Source organism: Centroberyx affinis, unplaced genomic scaffold (genome assembly GCF_046629955.1).
Source record: "Centroberyx affinis isolate AG114_WGS23_722 - 3 ecotype Tasmania unplaced genomic scaffold, CSIRO-AGI_Caff_v1 ptg006238l_1, whole genome shotgun sequence".
NCBI classification, from domain to species: domain Eukaryota; kingdom Metazoa; phylum Chordata; class Actinopteri; order Beryciformes; family Berycidae; genus Centroberyx; species Centroberyx affinis.
The window spans coordinates 3,821-21,969 of NW_027283170.1; the positions used below are offsets into that span (position 1 = coordinate 3,821).

The 18,149-nt window shown below is 40.9% G+C and overlaps 1 protein-coding gene across 1 annotated transcript; it reads left to right on the forward strand.

Moving 5' to 3' along the window:
- Positions 1–4,538: 4,538 nt before the first annotated feature.
- LOC139638252 (ubiquitin carboxyl-terminal hydrolase 11-like) lies at positions 4,539–17,015 on the forward strand (the record flags this gene model as incomplete). The annotated part of the gene is made up of 5 exons (XM_071512320.1): positions 4,539–4,664; positions 12,511–12,620; positions 15,215–15,345; positions 16,214–16,331; positions 16,870–17,015. Coding segments are annotated over exons 1-5 (615 nt in total), but the record flags the coding sequence as incomplete, so codon positions are not given.
- Positions 17,016–18,149: the final 1,134 nt, after the last annotated feature.

Below are 18,149 nucleotides of genomic sequence, written 5' to 3' on the forward strand. Positions count from 1 at the left end.
GGAGAGTTTTCCCTACCTGTAGCCGCCGGGCCGCGGCGTCTCACGTTTCACTCTGGAAACGGTTAGCCGATCGGGAACGGAGGGGGTCGTTAATATTAATGAGCCTTAAAGACACGGAGACAGAAACGGCCTGTTCTTGGTAAGGCTCAGAGAGATGCTGGAAAATGAACGTGGAGAAATGGATTGAGAGTGTTTTTGGTTCATGACATCACACACACAGCTTTGACTGGATAGAAAGACACTAAATAAAACTCTGGAAAGTGGAGGATATGGAGCTTTAATAAATATCTAATATCTGAACACTGTGCTGTATGACACTAATGTGCTGCAGTGGAGCGATAATTAAAGTGTTCATGTGATAAGCAGTGGGACTGTCTGGTACCACGGCTGCATCTGTAAAAGTAATATTGTGAATAAAGGGGGAAATAAGGGTTTTTCTGCGGTTAGTGGAGCAGGTTATGAGGATATGAATGAATTACAGAAAGAATATCATCATAATCGCATTACTGTTATTTCCCCAGAGAGTCTTTATCCTGCCGCTCCTCCCAAAACAACACGGAGAAACACGGTGTTTGAATCCCTGCTCCCTGATTATCCTAAAATTGTTCAACTTTAACATAATTGCCGAATATATCGGAATAATTATTTTAAATTATTGCAATTTTTAAATATTTAAACTCTTTCCCTCTCACCTTCTCACTCAGACACACATGAAGCAAATGATTCAAATGTGTGTGTGGGCACTTGTCTCTCTTGAGGTTACATATAGTGTGTGTGTGTGTGTGTGTGTGTGTGTGTGTGTGTATGTGTGTGTGTGTGTGTGTGTGTGTGTGTCTTTCACCCTCTTACCCTTTCTTAGTCGCTCTCAAATTCTCCCCCTCTCTCATTCTCTGTATTTCTGTTTCCATCCCTTTCTCTGTCTTCACACACACACACACACATACACAGACACACGCAGCAGGTTGTGATGGTTTAAGCAACAGGTTGAATCGACCAATCAGCTTCTTCCTGCTGTGTTCCAAAACCCTGATATGAGTCAACGCTGCCATCTACTGACACACAACTGACACTGCCTTCATTCATGGTGTCCATTAGAGCAGAGACTCTCAACCTTTTCCATATCAAGGACCCTAATCCAGTCCACATTAGGCCCACAGACCCCTGTTTGATGAGATTTTGTCTCTCAAACCCAAATCTGAGAATATTTTTTATTGTCAGATATGATTTTGCCCAGAACTCCATGACTGTCTGTATTGTAGGTAGAGAGATAACAGAGAAACTATGATCAGAACAGTCATTCTTCTACATTCTCTAACTGTGTTAACTTCTTGTAAATTAAATAAAGCTGAAGTTTTACTGGAACCCTGTCAAAGACCCCTGGTGGTCCCCGGACCCCACGCTGAGAACCACTGACACTGGAGTCTCCAAACACGTTATCTTCTCATTGCTGGTGGAGTTGTTATCAGCTGTGAGCCTGAGACACACAGACAGGCTGCTGATCACACTCCAAAAATGATTTTTCTTTTCATGTGTTGATCAGTCATTTTAACTGTTATTATTATTATTTTGTTTGTTATTTTTAGTTAGTTGTTAATTTTTTTTCATGACAGTTAATATTGCTTTAAGTTATTATTACGTTTCTACTCTTTTTCCTATTTTTACTGTTTTCATTTTCATCTGTAACATATATATATTATTATTATTTTTTTTTTTAAACTAAAAAAGGAAAAGGAACATATTTATAAGTTAATTTCCTCAGTTGTATTTATAGCTGTTGTCTCACAAGCCTTATGGGTTTTTCAGTCAGTCTTGTTTAATTCTGTCTATTGACATTTTATATTTTACTTTCTTGCACAAACAAACTAAACAAATACAAAAAAATTCTTATGTATTGCATGGTGAACAAACTTGTGAGAATCAGCTGGAGGAGAGTGGATGATAATTTTACAATCTATTGCAATTACCAATCACAACCACAAGGTGTCAGACAGACAGAACAGACAGAGAGACAGACAGACAGACAGAGAGACAGACAGACAGAGAGACCGTCAGGCAGAACAGACAGACAGGCAGGCAGACAGACAGAGAGACAGACAGACGGACAGACAGGCAGGCAGAGAGACAGACAGACAGGCAGAACAGACAGACAGGCAGAACAGACAGACAGACAGAGAGACAGACAGAGAGAACAGACAGGCAGACAGACAGACATTGAGATAGACAGAGATAGCATGTAAACTGTATGTAGTTGAATTCATCAGGTTTTATAAGGACATTTATCAGGTTTGTAATGGAATGACTCATCATCCATTTACAACAATGACACTTTATTTCTGACTGAAATCATGGATTTTAGAAATCATGGAATTGATCTCTGAATAAAATCACAGAAATATTGTTGCAGTCCTCGGTTAACTGTTGAGTGATATTTGTAATGTTTGTAATATTGTTAATAACACAAAAAACATACACTGATACTGATGATAAGTTCATCACATGACAGTGGGACTACAGTAGGTCTATGAATATTCCTGTTGAAGGACATTATTATATAGGTCTGTGTATTAAGTTTAGACCAATATATTGATCTGATATTGGCCTTTTATTAAATATTGTTTATCGTTCAGTCACTGCTGTCCCTCTCTAACAGGACAGGTCTGGAAAACCTCGATTTACTTAATAGTATTCAATTATTTACAACAAATCCGGTTCTTGTCCCCCATAAATAACCCAACAGGTCAGACAGGAACTCAGACTCAACATCGTCTTTTAAATCCTTCTCAAAAACTACAAACTTTTTACAGTCTGTTCTGCTTCATGTCTCATGTCTTCATTTTACTCTGTTCAGGATCCTTGCTTACTGTTTTCTGTTGCTTTTGTACTGTTTTAGCCTTTTATTATTCCATCTTATTGTTATTATTTTACTTTTTCTTTGTAGTTATTGTTGTCTGTTATTGTTGTGTATAATTAAAGCTTATTAACCTATTATACTAGAAAAGATTCAATTGGAATTTGTAATTGCTTCCTTAGCTAGACCCGTTTCCTCCTGTCTGTCTTTTAGGCATAATGATTCTGTGAGTTTCTACTGTATGTTTTGTTTTATGTGCTTTTAATGTTTGTTTGTATGTTGTTTGAAACTCTGTATTGCTGCTATCTTGGCCAGGGCTCCCTCGAAAAAGAGATCTTGTAATCTCAGTGGGACTCACCTGGTTAAATAAAGGTTTAATAAAAATAATAAATAGATTACATTTTCTGAAAAAAATGTGTGCGCTTGTTTCAGTTTGAAAAGCTGGACAGTTGAATCATTTGAACGAGTTTAAATGTCTTTAAAATTTGAATATATGGATCTTAAGCAATTTATTTGACAACCAAAAGTCCTGTAGTTATCAATACATGGAAGGATAGGTAATAATGTTGTAACACTAGTAGAGCTGTAAAAGTAGTAAAAGTAAAAGTAGCAGTTGTAATATTAGTAGTATAAGTAATAGAATTAGCAGTAGTAGTAGTATTTGGACTATCAGTACGAGAAACAGTAGAAGTAGCAATAGTAGTAGTAGTAGCAGTAGTAGTACTACAGTAACAGTATTAATATTATTATTATTATAAATGGTTACTGCTTCAGGTTGCTTATTTACCAACAAAGCCTGGGAGTTACAGTTCAAGGTTTTACACAGGCTGCAAACTACTCCGGTCAAACGTAACAAGTTTAATTCTTTGCTTTCAAAATACTGTAATAAGTGTAAGACTACTGTAGGTTCATATTTCCACTGTATTTTTGAATGCCCTCTTATTAATGACTTCTGGGTCAAAATGTGTAAAGAAATTGATATTACATTTAAGAAAAAACTGGTCCTTGAACCGATTTTCTGCATTCTGGGAATACATTCAGTAGCACTGAACCTCAGCCCCTCTTCACTGAAGCTGCTTCAGGTGCTTCTGTTCAGTGCAAAGAGATGTGTTCTTCTTCAGGGGATTTCAGACTCTGTCTCAGGCCTTCTGGAGTGGTCTCTATGGACTAGCATGGACTGAAATCTCGAGGTACATTTCCATGTAGGTCTTAGTGTTTAATATGCCATTATCCCACCATTATGCCTGATTATCCTTGTTATACCTAATTGTATAAACCTTCTGTCTTGGTGTTTTATCTCTGTTTTCTATTATTTATTTATTTATTCTTTTTTATTCATTCTTTTTTTTTTCATTTTTGATTATTTGACTATTTTTTGGTTCTTGTGTGTGTGGAGAATGTGTTCGGTGTTGAGGGTAAGTTGGAAAGGAGGGTACCTGTTTTTATCTTGCTTGTTCATCCTTAATTGTCTGACCCTCTGGAAATCAATAAATATACTCTAAAAAAAAAAAAAAAAAAAAAAATGGTTACTGTATGGCTGACGGACGCCCCCTGGCGGAGGCCGCGTCACACAGTGCGGAAGTTGTCATCACGCGAACCACTTCCTACTTCCGCAAACACAGCTCTGGCTTCCAGTTTATCGGTTGATCAATGCGGCGGTTGACATCTGCGTTTCCCTCGCTGTGTTCCGACATTTATGAGTTAGCATGACGGCCGCCACCCGCTCTGCTGCCACCGAGCCGCCCGGCCTGGACACCCAGCGGCGGGAGGTCGAGTCTCTGCTGCGGGAGAGCGAGCTCCGAGCGGGCGACAGTTGGTGAGAGTCTTGCCGCCCTCGGCTAGCAGGGCGCTGAACTGACACACACACACACACACACACACACACACACACATATACACGCCAGTGACAGCGCTAACTATTAGCATAAGTTAGCATCGCAGGGCTAACGTTACCTAACGGGAACTAACACGGTTAACGCCGTCAGGACGGAGCGGTGTGAGTTTGTTTGGGCGCTTTAACGGCTCGGTGACGTCGGTTGTCCCGTGTTGCTGTGGCGGTCCGTGCCGCTGCTGGTGCTAACGGACAGGTTAACGGACAGTTTACCTGAGCTAGCCAGCGACGCTGCTAACGCTAGCCTGTCAACCAGCTGCGATGCTGCCTTCACGGTCTGCTCGGAAGCTCCTGAGTTGGAGTTCAGAAGTCGTAAATAGGCGCGCGTTCAAGTGCGTACGGTTGGAAATAATGACAAAGTGGACCCGGTAACGACAGTAGTAGTGTTTTGGTGGTTGTTTTTATCTTAGACAGTGCGCATCAGGCGTGTAATGAATGAGGTGTAAGTGGGATTATTACCTAAAGCATCTGTAACTCCACTCCCCAAGCCTTTGGTAAGTAGGGTGATAAGCTAGCATCACAGACCATGGAGCGTTTGTTTCTATTAAGGTGGTGTGTTTGGTGGTGATAGTAGAAATAAACTGACTGAACAGTTTGACTGACCAGTGTAAGCACCACAGCAGAGGTGTAGATTGTCAAGTTTTGCATGACAGTAGGGCTGCAACTAACGCTTATTTTTCATTGTCGATTAATCTGTTGATTATTTTCTCGATTAATCGATTAGTTGTTTGGTCTATAAAATGTCAGAAAATGGTGAAAAAGGTCGATCAGTGTTTCCCAAAGCCCAAGATGACAAGATGACAAGATCAATGTATAGAAATGGATCTAAATCGCTCTGTAATGCGTCTGATGTGCGCATCACTTCCTGTCTGTCATGTGGCGATGCAGCAGCTCTGTATCAACCTGTCAGTCTGTCTCCTGTTCTGAAAACATTCGTAAGAAAAATATAAAATTCCACAATTTCTCCGAACTCGCGTGTGTTGTAACGGTAAAGAGAAACTTGATACTTTTCAATCGGACAATTCTCACGCTGCTCAACACTCAGGAAGTGAACATGATGCAGTGCAGAAACTTCACTGCATGTTCTGCCAGCTGGTTTAGTTGGACACAATGTGAAGACAATTTAAAGTAATGAACCCTAAAGAAAGAACATGTTCACTCTGTGGGAAACACTGACTCGCTGTCGGGTCCCGACTCTTTTGAATTCTGCTTGGTTGAGTAACTTGTTGAGTCGGCCTAAAGACAGGTGGAAAAACACGCATTTTATATTTTCAATTTTCTATGTCAAAAGCTGTTTTTTTACATAATGATTAATCGATTAATTGGTCACGTTAATGACCAATTAATCGATTAATCGACGATCGATTAAGGAAATTTCTGAAAATTTGCATCCCTACATCTCAATGAACCCAGTAAAGGTTAAGCGTCACTTTTCAGTCTCTAAATCTGAGAGGCAGCCTGACCTCACGCACAGCTCCTCGGGGAGTTGCAAGCTGGAGAGGAGACTCCGGGGCGGGATCTGAGGATGGCTGGTTCAGTGCGGGCCGGACCCCGTGGTAGACAGTAGGGCTGGACCCGAATATTCGGATATTTGTTCGTTGGGTAGGTGTTCGGTTTTCAATTTTGGGATTCGGATATTCGTTTTTTTAAAATGTAATTTTATATGTAATGATCGCTGCTTGGGTGTCTATATAGTGACGTCACACTTCTGCTTCTGAAAAAAGTACGACCTGAAATTCAAGCTATCAGTTTCAAATTTGCTGAACAAAACTCAGGAGAAGCAGCAGCAAGACATTTCTCCGTTGATCTTTTTTTGGTTTTCATCCTTTGATACGGGGCTCTCTCTCTCTCTCTCTCTCTCTCTCTCTCTCTCTCTCTCTCTCTCTCTCTCTCTTTAGAACGTTACCGCTGTGAAACACGCAGAAAATAACGTTACATTTCTCTGATTCACCGGCTTTCTCGCTACCACCGCTCACTTTCTAGCTCGCTCTCTCTCTCTCTCTCTTGTGCGAAAGGAATTAAAGGCCTGTCCCATACAGACGCCTGTCCCAGATATAGGCCGGTTGAGTTCAGTGTTTGAAGCAAATAAAAGCCCGGGCTGTTAATTGAAGTTTTATGTATGTTAAGTATGTTTCCAGCGCTGTGTTTTTGTGAGGAGGAACTGTGACTATGTGTGAACTTTGTCGGGTGAACTGTTGCCCGTGTAGGAAGGTGAATTTGAAGGTGCTTGACTCTTAACATGACCCCCCCTCCCCCCCATAACCCTTATCGAGTTTTGACGCCACTCGAAAACGGGAAAACCTCTGCCGCCATACCGGTGAGATCTAACGGTTCTGGTGGTCCAAACTTAGCCACCTGTCATCGATAATTCTGACACCAGGTCATGATGATGAGTGAGAACACAATGTTTATTTCTTCTGGGTTGCTTTTATTCATGTCGGACAAAACAAGTTGTCAAGTCAGTTAGGGCTGCAGCTAACGATTATTTTCATTGTCGATTAATCTGTCGATTATTTTCTCGATTAATCGATTAGTTGTTTGGTCTATAAAATATCAGAAAATGGTGAAAAATGTGGATCAGTGTTTCCCAAAGCCTAAGATGACGTCCTCAAATGTCTTGTTTTGTCCACAACCCAAAGATATTCAGTTTACTGTCATAGAGGAGGAAAGAAACCAGAAAATATTCACATTTAAGAAGCTGGAATCAGAGAATTTTGACTTATTTTTCTTAAAAAATCACTCAAACCGATTATCAAAATAGTTGGCGATTAATTTAATAGTTGACAACTAATCGATTAATTGTTACAGCTCTAAAGTCAGTCACTGCCTCATGTCACACGTCTCGCATTCCCAGACGCATCTGCTGTGTCATCATCAACATGCACCTCCGGCAGCCTGTGGCAAACGATTAGACCTCACAACAGTTGCCGCTTTGTCGGGTCGGGCGAATGCGCCTCGGTCATATTTCCGGTGTTTCAGCCAGCGCCTGAACGCAGCACACAGGCTAGTTAGGTTAGGCTAATTTAACGCTAACGTTTCTGTCGTCGGATGATGTTAACGTCGCTTAAAGCTTTTTGCTGAAACCTGACATGAATATAGACTGATAGACACTTTACTTAACATTAACACAGCGTTCTGCTGACAGAAACCAGATGAAGTAGCGTGGGGTCAACAGCCAGTCAACCAGATTAAAGTGACGTTTATATAACTGATGAAATGAACCGTACAGTCCAGATTATAAAAGGTGTTGCAGTGTTACTGTAGTTACAGAGGAAGATACTGGCTGTTCAGTAGCAGTGGTGCAACTAATGATTGTTTTCATTATTTATCAATGATTTTTTAGATTAATCAATTAATCATTTAGTGTATAAAATGTCTAAAATAATTACAAATGCCTATCACAGTTTCCAGAGCCCAAAGTGATTCTTCAGATTTCTTCCTCAGTCTGACCAGCAGCCAAAAAGCCCAAAGTATTAATTTTATAATGATATGAAACAGAGAAAAGCAGCAAATCTTAACATTTGTGAAGCTGTAACCAGCAAATGTTTGGTATCTTTACTTGATGAATGACTAAAATGATGAATGAATGATTGATTTTCTGCTGATCGATTAATCAATTAATCAACTAATAGTTTCTGCACTATTTAGTTATTGTGTCAGTTGGGAATTGTATGACAAGGCGAGTTTCCTGCAGCCTCACAGTCCAATACAAGTCCATGGAAACTACCCCGATTAGCAGGAATGGGTAGGTGGGTTACTTAAGAAATGTTATAAAAATATTCCATTAGGCTACATAACTAGTTACCTCATCAAATGTGTCATCAGTTATTCAATCCAAGGGATTACCCAAATTGAGTAACATATTCTGATATTCTGATATTCAGTTACTTTCAGGTTACTTTGCCACACCTGAGGTATAAAAGATGTACGGATGAGGAAACTCATTTCAAGACTCCATACAAAAACAAATTTCCTCCTGTGCCGTATTTTATCAGGATGTAGAACAGCTGACTCTGACTGGCCTGCTGAGTTTCACTTTAAAGTGAAAGCCACACAGACAGACAGACAGCATCTGAAACTATGAACCGGACTGACTGGCAGTCTAAATGAACTCCTGCTGCCCTTGTTTGTCCAGCTAGTGTTAGCTGTAGCTGCACACACTGTGACAAGTTCATCAGAGAAGTGGTAGGGACACATCAAGTTACCTCCATGTTCAAATTAATCCCAGAAGTAATCCTTTATTTTGCCACAAATGCCAGTAATCAGGATACATTATTTGTTTAGGCAGTATAGTAGAATACAGTTTTGTTTTTATTGTATTTAGAATATGTGTCACCTTTACAAGTTTTCTGTTGGTACTCGGCTCTGCTGATAAGTGTCTGGACTCTGCCCAGTGTGTCACAGCCCAGCCTGCTGTTTGGCTTCTGCTGGGCAATACAGCCTGAGATTCATATTAGGGCTGGGCGATATGGACAAAATCAAATATCACAATATTTTTGACCAAATACCTCGATATCGATATTGCGACAATATTGTAGGGATGACTATTGGTGCTTTCACAAAATATTTACTAGGGCTGCAACTAACGATTGTTTTCATTGTCGATTAATCCATTAGTTGTTTGGTCTATAAAATGTCAGAAAATGGTGAAAAATGTGGATCAGTGTTTCCCAAAGCCCAAGATGACGTCCTCAAATGTCTTGTTTTGTCCACAACCCAAAGATATTCAGTTTACTGTCATAGAGGAGTAAAGAAACCAGAAAATATTCACATTTAAGAAGCTGGAATCAGAGAATTTTGACTTATTTTTCTTAAAAAATTACTCAAACCGATTAATTGATCATCAAAATAGTCGCCGATTAATTTAATAGTTGACAACTAATCGATTAATCGATTAATCATTGCAGCTCTAATATTTACACAATGAGATTTTTGATAAATAATCATCAGTAATGTGGATATAATGACTAAGTGGGTAAAGGCAAATAACAGAACAGCTAGAACAGTCTGGTAAGTTCAGAAAATTACATCACTTTATCACTTTATCACACAACACTTATGCCATATCACGATATTACGATATCCAAAATCTAAGATGATATCTTGTCTCATATCACGATATCAGTATAATATCGATATATTTCCCAGCCCTAACCACGGTGCAGAAATGCTACATTCACCATTGGCGTCATAAATATAAAAGGTTTGCTTTTATTTTGAAGGTAAACCCACCTTCCTTCCTTCCTTCCTGTGTTACTCTGCCCTTCTCTGTCCGGCTTGACAGCTGACTCTCCACCCGCTCTGAAGCGACTCTCGGTTCAGCTGAAGCGACACAAATGAAACTGTTTATGCAAAGTTGGCTCCCTGACAGATAGATTTACTGAACAGACAGACAGACAGACATGGAGAACATGTGATGCCAGTGTCGGTTTTGGTAAATTTTCGGTGTATCGCCCAGCTAGATACACCAAGCTTCACCCAGTTTTATCCTCTGCACATCGACAACACTGTCATTTGTCTTTCTCAGATCTGCGGCCAATCACAGCCCAGCATCAGCAGCCTGAAACCGGCCAGTGCATTTACTTTACAAGTATGCAGCCTGATAAACAGCAGGTTCAGCTTCTCCTGGTTTCATTTTTACCAGCAGCCTCGGTTCATTTTCCGTTTGATTCCTCCGCCTCAGGGTGACGTGTCGGAGCGGCCGACCGTTGGCTGAAGCTGAATCCGCCTGCACAGGAAACCTGAGACAGACAGATAGACAGATAGAGGGCAAGACAGAGAGAGAGATAGAGAGGGATAGAGAGGGATAGAGAGAGAGAGAGAGAGGGAAAGGCTCGAGAAAGCTGCTGGTTTTATATTTTTTTTTGAAGGTGCCGTGTCTGAGGGTCGAAGGGAAGTGTTTGTCTGTAAAAGTGATAAAAGAATAATGAGCTCCAGCCTGCAGAACCGCCTGGATCCAACATGGAAGTAGGGCAGAGAGTCTGACTGAAGAAAACCTACTGGGGGATGAAAGATACTGACTACAAATCTAATTGCGATTATTTGACAGAAAATTGAAATTGCGATTTAAATTTATATCCGAAGTTTTTCTCGTCATTTTTTAGAGCTTTAAATTTGTTTAAAGAAAAGCGATTTTGTAAAAAAAAAAAACTAGATGTGAGTGTGCAGGATTTACTGAGTTTGAGTCTGATGAAAGGTTTTGATTCGTGGACCAAAGATTACCTGCAGCTCTAAAACTCCTTGTTCATAAATATATTTCATGAATATATAGATATTCATGTAGAGCTGGACGATATGGTTGAAATCAATATCACGATAATCATAAGGATTTTTTTCGATATCGATATATATGACGATATGGCTCACATAAGCGAAATCACGTTAAATAAATGAATGTTCATCATATTGAACCGAATGGTAATGTTTGGTGTGATGTCAAACTAAACTGAAATTTTCACGTAATATTCCTACCATACAGAGTTTCTAAATAAAATGATCTTGTTCTCATCAGTTCAGACAGCAGAATTGTGCGTCTCGATATCCCAAAATCACCATATCATCACAATATAAACCCACTGAAAGACGATAAACGATAATATTGAATTATAGTCCAGCCCTATATTCATGAAATATTACGACATTCGATATTATTGAATATTGGCCCAAGGCCACAGGTAGCCAGCCATCATCAGGACTGTTATTATGTTCTAAACATCTAGCTGGCTGGTGAAATACTGAAAGTGGACTCTGAATTTTCAGATTTATCAGCTGCTGCTGCTGTTTCCTGTCTTCTGTGTTCTGGTGGATCAGTATGGGCAGAAATATGTGTCACTAGAAACTGAATTTTAATTATTTACATTTGAATTTGAATTGCTCAACGTGAATAATTGGATTAAAAAACTGAATTTGAATCACATAATTTGAATTTGTATTGTTTAACTTGAATTTTTGCATTGAAAAACTGAATCTGAATAGCATAATTTGAAATTTAATTTATTAGGCTGAAACTGAATTCCAATAAACTTGAAACTGAATGTAATATTATGAAATTGAATTAATTTGCTCTGAAACTGTATTCAGTTCTCGTAATTCAAATTCAGTTTACTGAGACACACATCCTGGCCGTTGAGGAAGAGCAATCGAGTGCAGATTCACAGAACTAGATACATAGATCACATACATAGATTACTTACATAGATACAACATAGATCAGAGTGACTTTAGTTTAGTTTTGGTTCCACATCTGTTCCCGTGTTAGTCCCGGTTCAGGTTCTAGTACAGGTTTCAGCTCTAAAACTGATATTTGGACAGTTTAATATGACAAAAGTGCAGTTTCTAAAACCTGATATGTTGAATTTCTAAACATCGTCTCATCACAGTTCCTAAGCACCGGGCCGGTGCCTTTGAGACGTTAACGATTTTAATTTAATCACATTTTGTCAGTCAGCAGTGGAGGTCTTAAGATAATAAGATGAGATAAGATGTCACTTTATTAATCCCCTTGGGTTACTGTCCTGACCCGCTAATGCTGAATGAATGTTGTTGTTTTATAACTGTATATTATTACTATATTATTATTGATGATTTTAATATTGACATATCGATACTGTCACATGTCATTTCACTTGGAATAGCCACTGCACAGAGAATTGTAGTGTGTAAACTGCTGGTGGTAATAGTGTGTGTGTGTGTGTGTGTGTGTGTGTGTGTGTGTGTGTGTGTGTGTGTGTGTGTGTGTGTGTGTGTGTGTGTGTGTGTGTGTGTCCTGCAGGTACGTGGTGGAGCGTCGCTGGTATGAACAGTGGAAGGAGTTTGTGGAGACGGGAGACCAGAACTCCTCGTCTTTCCCCGGACAGATCGACAACACAGAGCTGTTCGAGGGTCAGTCTCTAACCCGAACCCCCTGTAGTACAGTTTGTAATCTGATTACTTCAACTGAACAAATCCACTTAGATATGAAAGGGAGGGGGGGGGGGACAGAAAGAGAGAGAGAGATGGAGAGTGAGAGACATACAGAGAGACATAGAGAGAGAATTTGTAGTCATTTGTACTGAGGATAGATTTAAAGGAGCAGTCAGTAATATAGACTCTTCAGTAACATCTAACAGCCACAAGAACAACAACAACAACAACAACAACAACAGTAAACATGTGTCCCGCCATGCTAAAAATATTTTCTATAGTGTTTCTATAGTGTTTCTATAGTGTTTTCTATAGTCATTCAGTAGGGTTCAGTCTTTCAGTCATTCCGTCCCATTCTCATGAACACGATATCTCAGGAACGCCTTGAGGGAATTTCTTCAAATTCGGCACAAACGTCCACTTGGACTCAAGGATGAACTGATTAGAATTTGGTGGTCAAAGGTCAAAGGTGAAGGTCACTGTGACCTCACAAAAGACGTTTTTTGGCCATAACTCAAGAATTCATACGCTAATTATGACAAAATTTCACACAAATGTCTAACAGGATAAAATGATGAAGTGATGACATTTTATATCCAGAAGTTCAAAGGTCAACTTCACTGTGACATCATAATGTTTTGCTTACCACTGTAGCTGAGAAAACGATCTTGGGTCATTCTACAAAAACGGTGGAAGTGCTGTCACTTACTTTTGCAGACACCAAAATCCTTTAAGTTGACCTAACAATCACATTAATTATATATGTTCAATAAATAAAGACTGCCCTTGCTATGATAAAATAAAGTTTATTGGCGGAGGAGGTTATTTCTAGTTTTTTAAATCAAATGTATTTCTGCCAAGACGCACCTTCATGATGGAAGTGGTGGCAGACAGAACCTGTGTGGCTTCATCACAGCTTACTGACCTGTCCAACAGATTTAAGGCTGACTCTGCATCGGTCCTGAAGTCTCTCAGGGTTTAACCTCCTCCTCCTCCTCCTCCTCCTCCTCCTCCTCCTCCTGAAATGCTGCAGCAGTGTGTTGTTGAGGCTTTGTCAGGCTTTAGGCGTCGTTGCAGTTTGTTCTTCCGTGGCTGAACAAGTGAAGCTGAGAGACGCTCAGCATGCAGGTGGATGTGGATCACTTCCACCAGAACAGACAGTTCAGACCGGACTGCTGCTTCAGAAAGCTTGAAACCTGAACAGCCAGCGACTGACACTGATTAACAACACTGACAAACCTCCACTCATATATTATGGTCATTTAGTGCAACGAGCCAGGAAGATAGTACTGATTGTTCTTTTTAAAGAGATGTCTGTCTGTCTGTCTCTCTGTCTCTCTATCTCTCTGTCCGTCTGTCTGTCTCTCTGTCTGTCTGCCTGTCTGTCTGTCTGTCTGTCTGTCTGTCTGTCTGTCTGTCTGTCTGTCTGTCTGCCTGTCTGTCTCTCTGTCTGTCTGTCTCTCTGTCTCTCTGTCTGTCTGTCTGTCTGTCTGTCTGTCTGTCTGTCTGTCTGTCTCTCTCTCTCTCTGTCTGTCTGCCTGTCTGTCTGTCTGTCTGTCTCTCTGTCTGTCTGCCTGTCTGTCTGTCTGTCTGTCTGCCTGTCTGCCTGCCTGTCTGCCTGTCTCTCTGTCTCTCTGTCTGTCTGTCTGTCTCTGTCTGTCTGTCTGTCTCTCTGTCTGTCTGCCTGTCTGTCTCTCTGTCTGTCTGTCTGTCTCTCTGTCTCTCTGTCTCTCTGTCTGCCTGTCTGTCTCTCTGTCTGTCTGTCTGTCTCGCTGTCTGTCTGTCTCTCTCTGTCTCTCTGTTTGTCTCTCTGTCTGTCTCTCTGTCTCTCTGTCTGTCTGGTTTTGGTCGCTGTTGTGGTTCTACTGCAGCTTGCAGAAAGAGCTGAACAATTAATTGGGGGAAACAAAAAATGAAATCACAATATGAACTTGAACCAAATTGCAGAGGCTGCAATTAATTGGAAAAAAAAAAAGGTGAAGCTGAAGAATGTTTTAGTTCCAACTAGACTGAGCGAGCAGAGCGAGGTTTGTGGAAAAGGATTAAATTCATCAAGTTTGGAGCTAAGCAGACAACGCTGAGAGTCACAGACTCTCTCTCTCTCTCTCTCTCTCTCTCTTTCTCTCTCTCTCCCTCTTTCCCTCTCCCTCTCTCTCTCCCTCCCTCTGTCTCTCTCTCCCTCCCTCTGTCTCTCTCTCCCTCTCTCTCTCCCTCTCTCCCCCCTCTCCCTCTCTGTCTCTCCCTCTCTCTCGCTGTCTCTCTCTCTCTCTCTCCCTCTGTCTCCCTCTCTCTCCCCTCTCTCTCTCTCTCTCTCTCTCTCTCTCTCTCTCTCTCTCTCTCTCTCTCTCTCTCTCTCTCCATTTTATTACATTATTGTTATTGAATGATCTTGTTGGATGATGAACACAGAACTCAAGAGTGAGACTGAAGAAGAAAACTAACATTTTTAATTGGCTGGACCGTCCCTTTTAAAATACCGACATCTGTACCGGCCTTAAAAAGCCCATTTCTGTCAAACTGTCATGGTGACAGTGGAGCTGATCAGGTCTCCTCCTCCTCCTCCTCCCGGTCAGATCTGGACTCGTTCCACCTGAAGGACCGCCTGGTGGAGAACGAGGACTTTGTGCTGGTGCCGGCTGAAGCCTGGCACAAGCTGCTGGCCTGGTACGACATGGTGGAGGGGCAGCCGCCGCTGGAGCGCAAGGTAACGCTCCCAACCCTCTGAACACACAGGTCCATGAGGGCTGACTTTTATCAAGAGGTGTGACCAAGTCAATTTTCAAGTCCCAAGGCAGTCTCAAGTCTTGAGGCACAAGTCTCAAGTCAAGTCCCAAGTCTAAATGTAGACTCGACTTGCTGCATGAAGAGAAGACTTGAGACTGGACTTGATTTGGGTTCTGGTGACTTGGGACTTGACTCTGACTTGTACTCTGATGACTTGAAAAGGTTTCTAAAGTCTTGACTTGAGATCTTGTGTTTGTGTAAATGACTCAGATTGAAAGTGATGAGATTTGTTCCAGCAGACGACTGAATTTAAATTCTGTTTTCTGAATTTGTATGGAATGATTGAATTTATTGAAGTTGAAACTGATTATAGAAATCAAACTCATGATGCTCTTACCAAGTTTTTATCCTATTAAAACCATATTGCATTGAAAAGTCCTAGATATTTAGTTTTCTTTAAGATATTAAATTGATACTGGACTCTTGATTTGTTCTGACTTGACTTGCTGTTCTACATTTAGACTTGAGACTTGACATTAATGACATGGACTTGACTTGGTAATCTGGGACTTTGGTAATTTGGGACTCGAGTAACTTTGACTTGGTCACACCTCTGTGAGGAAAAGTTCACTTAATGTATTATTTCCCTTACTATATATTTCACTCTGCATAACTGTGATGTAAACAGTCACATGATGCTTTCCTAAGGTGTGTGTGTGTGTGTGTCTTGTAAGTAGTCGACCTGCCTGGCATGGTCAAGGTGCTTTGATTGAGTTTGATTACATTTGAATTGATTTATTTGTGTGTGTGTGTGTGTGTGTGTGTGTGTGTGTGTGTGTGTGTGTCAGGTGGTGGACCTGCCCAGCACTCTGAAGGTGGAGGTTTACCCTGTAGAGATCTTCCTCTGTCTCCATAGCAACATGGAGAACGTCATCACCGCGCAGTTCAGCCGTGCCGACCGCATACGTGAGTGTGTGTGTGTGTGTGTGTGTGTGCTGTGTTTCTGCCCTAATGAGAACTCCTCACTTCTTTAAGGGTTTAGTGAATCAATGTCATTATCAAATATTGCAATATTTTCTGCGGTATTAAATATAGCCTAGAAATTTTATGTAATTTATAAGAAATAAAATGAATTAGGGAAAAAAAACCTAGGAAAAAACAACCTGACCGAGCAACCGATTGGTTGTAATAATTGTGTCGGATGGAGGGGAAATTTCATTGTTTGCCCACTGATAAAGAGAGATGTGACATAGTGAAGGGTAATGAAGTTATAGAGTTTCCTGTGTGGAAAGCCTGCACAATTCATCTAAAAAAATCGTAATATGAACTACTCCAAATCACAAGAGGCTAATGGTGGCTGCTCTAAATGGTCTCCTAAACTTGCTGTGTGTGTGTGTGTGTGTGTGTGTGTGTGTGTGTGTGTGGTGTGTGTGGTGTGTGTGGTGTGTGTGTGTGTGTGTGTCTGTGTGTGTGTGTGTGTGTGTGTGTGTGTGTGTGTGTGCAGACACCATCCAGAGGGCGATGTGCGAGGCGTTCTCGGTGCCTCAGGGTTCAGAGTGTCGTCTCTGGATGAAGAGTTCAGACAGCAGCTGTGAGCGGCTCAGGAACGTCCAGGTCAGCGTGCTGGACGCCTGCCTCAGCACCGGCATGGTGAGGACACAACTGGACTCAACTGGACTAAACTAAACTGGACTAAACCGGACCAGACTTATCTTTTCTGCCTATAGTTATATAAAGTGTAAATGTGTATGAAGCAGCTAGAAACAGAGAGCAGCTTGTTGTGGTGTGGCTGTAGATCCATTCAGTAACGTTCTCAGTAAAAGTGAATAGTGTGATAAGGTGGATTTGTTTCCAAATGTAGGTTACTGTGACACAGTAAACCAGGCCTATTCAATCGGCGGCCCCACGGGCCACATCCGGCCCAGAAGCAACCTCCGAGTGGCCCAGCGAGCTTGAATTATAGGCTGTTTTAATAGCAATTTTAATATTTTAATACTCGTTTTCATTCATCATGAATTTATTTCCTCTGTGGCAGAGAAACACGTTACACGAGCTTCAGAAACTCCTGCAGGTTAATCTGGACTAACAAAACACTTTTGGGGCTGACTGACTCTAACAGACTCACTATAAACAGACTGTAAGACACTCGCTAGCCTAGCAACATTAAGGCTACAAACAACCCATAATGCAACACTCCGTGTAGGAGTGGGTTTTACACCAGTACTTTATCCATTCAAAAAGAATATCTGATGTTGTGAAGACGTTTGTCTAGTCCTCGAATATAAGACGACCCCCAGTTTTTCTGAAAATATGTCTCTGTCAACCATGAAACGTAGAATTGACAATGAAAACCGTCGGTTTAACCTGCCTGGACTGGGAAATACTCATTTGCCAGTCCATTACCAAAAGCTAAAAAAAAAGGTTTTAAATGGGCTGCTGAAAATGTCTGGCCCATCTACATTTCCTGGTTTTAAAATCTGGCCCAATTGAATTGTAATTGAACGGCCCTGCAGTAAACTGTCTTGTCTTTAGCCCTAGTCTCTACTCCAAAACATGAAGAGTTGTAGCTTGAGAAGAGTCAGCTCAGTTAACCTGAACAAACTGTTAGCTAGCTAACTAGCCGGCAAACACACTGATGTTAATGTGAACATGCTAACGCTAGCTGCTACTAGCTACGTTAGCTAGTGTGCTAATCAGATGTGTTAACAACAAGACAGTGATGGTTAGCTGACCAGATGCTATGGTTAGCTAGCTAACAAGCTGACATTATCTAAACACTAAATC